At 37.4% G+C, this 4527-nt stretch overlaps 1 protein-coding gene across 1 annotated transcript in view; it reads right to left on the reverse strand.

Annotated features, from left to right (window-relative positions):
- Positions 1-504: 504 nt before the first annotated feature.
- Positions 505-4527, reverse strand: part of LOC106533118 (myotubularin-related protein 1-like) — a 7930-nt gene continuing 3907 nt past the window's right edge. The window contains exons 3-5 of the mRNA XM_014029353.1: positions 3283-3306; positions 976-1158; positions 505-519 (exon numbers count right to left, since the gene is read on the reverse strand). Of these exons, the coding sequence (XP_013884807.1) occupies positions 505-519; positions 976-1158; positions 3283-3306 (222 nt within the window). The remainder of the gene's footprint in view (positions 520-975; positions 1159-3282; positions 3307-4527) is intronic.

Raw genomic sequence — 4527 nt, forward strand, 5'->3', positions numbered from 1 at the left:
AAGGAGTAGAAGTAAAAAGTAGGCTGAAAAATAGTTGCTTAAGTAAAGTGCAGATACCCAAAACTTCTACTTAAGTACAGTAATAAAGAATTCGTACTTAATTACTTACAACTCTGATTGAAATATTTGAAGTTACTGCATGGTATGTTGGTTTAATAAACATTTACCAAATGTAATAAAACTCCCATTTTAAAAATGTTTAAGTGTGCAACAACATGTAGTATTCCTCTGGTAGTGTCAACAAAAACATGTGGCACRTTTCATGATTTAAGTTGACCATCCCTAGTTTAGTTTAATACTATTAGAGTTGACAGAGTACGGTAATTTTATTGTTTACTAAGGTCAATTGGCCATACTAGCCATCATTTACGGGCGTGAATTCAAAAGTTATACAGTTAATACTAGATATCCATCCATGGACATTCAAAGATTTTTTTCTGAGGGTAAAAAAATGTCTTGTGCTTCTTTAGATACATTGCTTAAAAAAACTGGTGAAAATCATTGTCACCCATCTTTCACCTATAAGCTGTGGGTGATAAAGGTTAAAGAAAATGATTTTTCCATCCATCCATCCATCCATCCATCCATCCATCCATCCATCCATCCATCCATCCATCCATCCATCCATCCATCCATCCATCCATCCATCCATCCATCCATCCATCCATCCATCTTACTTTCAGGGTCACGGGGATCACTGGTGCCCATATCCAGCAGTCACAGTATGAGGGGCGGGGTGCACCCTGGACAGGTCTCCAGTCCATCACAGGGCCACACACAGAGACAAATGAGACAAACAACCATTCACTCTCTCACTCACACCTAGGGACAATTTAGAGTTATCAATTAACCTAACAGTCATGTTTTTGGTCTGTGGGAGGAAGCCGGAGTACCCAGAGAGAACCCACRCATGCACAGAGAGAACATGCAAACTCTACCCAGAAAGGTCCCTGGAATTTGAGGCATCAGCTCTACCAACTGAGCCACCATGGCACCACTTGACTTTTTCATGTGAGCTGAAAAAAAAGCATAATGCTGTAGGTTTGACAGACAGAAAATGCAGACAGTACCTTTAATCTGGATGGTTTCTCCTGGAAGAAGAGGTACTTTGTTCTGTAAAACCTTTATCCCAGCCCCATATCCCAGAACCTGAAGGCTCTGCAGAGAACACAGAGCAGCTGGTCGGATCCAAATAATCAACATGACCAACTTCCTATTTTGAACCATGAAATTCATTTTAAGAATCGGGGCATCAAATACAAAAGGTACACACACAAATACACTATTTTTTGCCACACAAAACTTAAGGTATTAAGTATTAAGGATTAATAAGGGTTGTGGAAATTTGCTCAACCTCATGCCAGTTTCATAAATGGGAAATGGACAGTGCTTATATAGCACCTTTCTATTCAATCAGGATACTCAAAGTGCTTTGCACTACAACCTATGTCCTCTTTATCCATTCACACAGCACTTTATTATTTTTCTACAAAACTAACATGTACAAATCAATCTATACAGACAGTGATTCATACACTGATGGGACACATATCAGAGGCAGTGTGGGTTCAGTGTTAGCCACAGCCGACCAGTAATCATAATAAATAATATTCATAGATGATATATGCATATTGGTCTGTTGGTATATTTAGAGGGCATACCAATAAACTGTTACTGATGTCAAAATAATTATTGAACATGTCTGCGAGGTTAATATGACAAAAGGTTTTTTGCTTCCCCAGCAATGTTGAGCTGAATGTCAGAATGTTCAGTGTTGAAGGATCTGTTTGAGTRAAAGTGACAAATAAGTTCTGTTAACAAGGTTTATTTGTTTGCAAATGGAGTTTTCACTGAGGGAGTTGTTTTAATATCCATGTTTTTATTAGAAACCAGTGAAGTAATGAAAAAAGATTAAAAAGGAGGACATAAATGATGAATATTTTTTAATCATATAGACCATGTATTTTTTCATAAATAAGACTGTGAAAAGTAATTTCTATAGGGATTTATTGACATAAAACAATCTGAAAAACATGGCAACTCATTTATTTTCTCTTTCTAACACTTTTTTTCTAAAAAAAAAGGTGTAAGAAAAGGTATTTAATTTTGGCCTTTTGTGAAAAATGCCTTGACTCTCCTCAGCCCAAAGCTATGTTAGACCGTCACATGTAGCTGAAGCACTGATCTAAGATCTGAAAATGTTCATGTGAAATCTTTTGCTCTGCCTCCTTTAGARGAGAGTGGTGTGTGTAATAAATGAAGCCTTGTGGTGCTGTAGCTTTAAAAGGAGAGGCTGTCTGAACTGGAAGCTCGGCACAGAACTGTTGAAAAGCCAATTTGCTAACCAGGGCCCACTAGGCAGCACAGAGTTGGGAGGGGCTGTGTTATTGCGAGAATCTGCAAAAGTTTGATTTTAGTTGTTGTTCTTGTGTGATGGATGTGATGGAATAATTATATAACTCTCTGCTTGTACCTTGACATTGTCAATATTGTATCTTATTTGATAACTGGTTCGGTTGTTTTAATCTGTTTGTCCTAGACTTCAAGACTCCAGCAATGTGTGACCTCTCTTATTTTGATAATGTACTTCCTGAACTGGAGCCCTGTCATTGGTTTAGATGTTTACAGTTGTCGGACTGTGATTGGTTGTAAGCGTGCACCGGMTGTTATATCAGTGGCTCCTGCTCACTGACGAGCCGAGCTACAGCTTGACAGACTTCCTTGATCGACTCTGTTTGTTGTTGCTCCATTAAATTCATTGTGAYGGCCATACACACAGACTTTTTGCTTTTTTCTACGTGTTTCTGCATTTTTAATAAACGCTGCCACAACAATGGAGGAAAATGGCGGTTTAATAAAATTACAAATCCCGGCAGGCTGGGTGACAGTCTGGGGTAAGCATAGTACTACGGCTATGGCCAAGCCTCTAGTTAATTGAACGATAATTATCGTACACCTGGCAACACTGTAGCCAGCAAATGAGTGACATCATTTGGTCACATGACAAGAATATCTTTCGTTTAATGCAAAATAATTACTTTAATCCAAACAGTAATTTCAGTTTACTCCAAAATGTGCATTATTTGCTTTGAAGCAAACTGGAAAAAAAACAAAAAAAAACAATTTAAAATAAATAAACCATAATTTTCAATTAGTTTGATTTAAAATAGTACTTTAAATAAATGAGACAGTGGTTGCACTTTTTTCAGTGTAGTTTACACACGATAGATTAAACCTTGTGTGGGTTGAACTGTAGAGTATTTATTTTAGAACATGACTTACCCTGGAGTTCAGTCTCTTGGATACCTACAGGTTTAAAACATAACAAAACACATCATTAAACCTAAATTTTGATGAAGGAAAGGATAAAATAAAATCATCTTTATTTTATGGAGCATAAAATGTCCAAAAGGAGTGGGTGTGTGTACTTGTTTTGACTACACAGTGAGGACCATTTGTGCCATAGTTACTGTATTAGCAAAGTGAGGTATTTGATGTAATGTGAGGACCGCTTCAATTCTGTCCCTTTATTTTCTGCTCTGCTGTGCTTTACCAGTTAGGTTTAGAGGTATGGTGCAGATTAAGTTTTGGTTCAGTTTAGGGTTCTTCTTCAGGCCAACATTGCCAAAATACAATTCAAAAATCCACTGGCAAGTCAGGAAAATTTCTGCTCATCTGGATTTTATTCTTGTTCTTCACAGGGGAAAAACACTTGTCTTCATTACAAGTCTTTTGAAAAACCCCAACCAACACATTTTACTCTAGATCCCTCAGTCATTTTCTRCCCAGCCTCCTCAGTGATGGGTAACAACTCTACTCTGTAGCCCCTCCCATCAGGCACGTCATTTCCTTATTTTTTACCCAATAAACAGCTTTACATTTCTTATTAACAAAATGCATTGGTTTCAACATAAAATAAATACAAAGTTAATATTTCAGCTTTRCTTTCTCTCAATCATTAACAAACCAAAAGAAAAAAGATAAGACAAATACCCAAAATCAATTAACAAAATCACATGATCATAGCATAAAATGAAAACATCCCACCTGCTTCTACCTATGCAATTAGAGAAGCAACTGACCGATATAGCAACAACGTTGATAAGTTGCAGTGTGTTTAAAATGTATGTTTTTTCCTGAACTGAACCCCCAAGTGTGCACCTCTGGTTGTTCTAAGCTGATAAGGGAACATGTATGATAATGACTTTACTGACCAATTGCAAACTAACTGAAAGGAGAATTTGAGGATGACATGACCATGTGTAAACTACAGTATATGTGTGTAGGAACTGCGATCTAACTCAAAGTCTACTGAAAAGTGTGAAGGGGCAGGGATGCTCCATCACATGGCTATAATGGTACATTAGCAGTAAGGGGTAATTTTAGGGGAAATGTTTGGGTTAGGCATAAATACAGTTACAAAAATAAATGGAAGTCAATACGATGTCCCCAGTTTGATACAAATACAAGGATGTGTGTGTGTGTGCGTGTGTGTGTGTGTGTGTGCGTGTGTGTGTGTGTGTGTGC

This window comes from Austrofundulus limnaeus, unplaced genomic scaffold (assembly GCF_001266775.1).
Source record: "Austrofundulus limnaeus strain Quisiro unplaced genomic scaffold, Austrofundulus_limnaeus-1.0 Scaffold887, whole genome shotgun sequence".
NCBI lineage: Eukaryota > Metazoa > Chordata > Actinopteri > Cyprinodontiformes > Rivulidae > Austrofundulus > Austrofundulus limnaeus.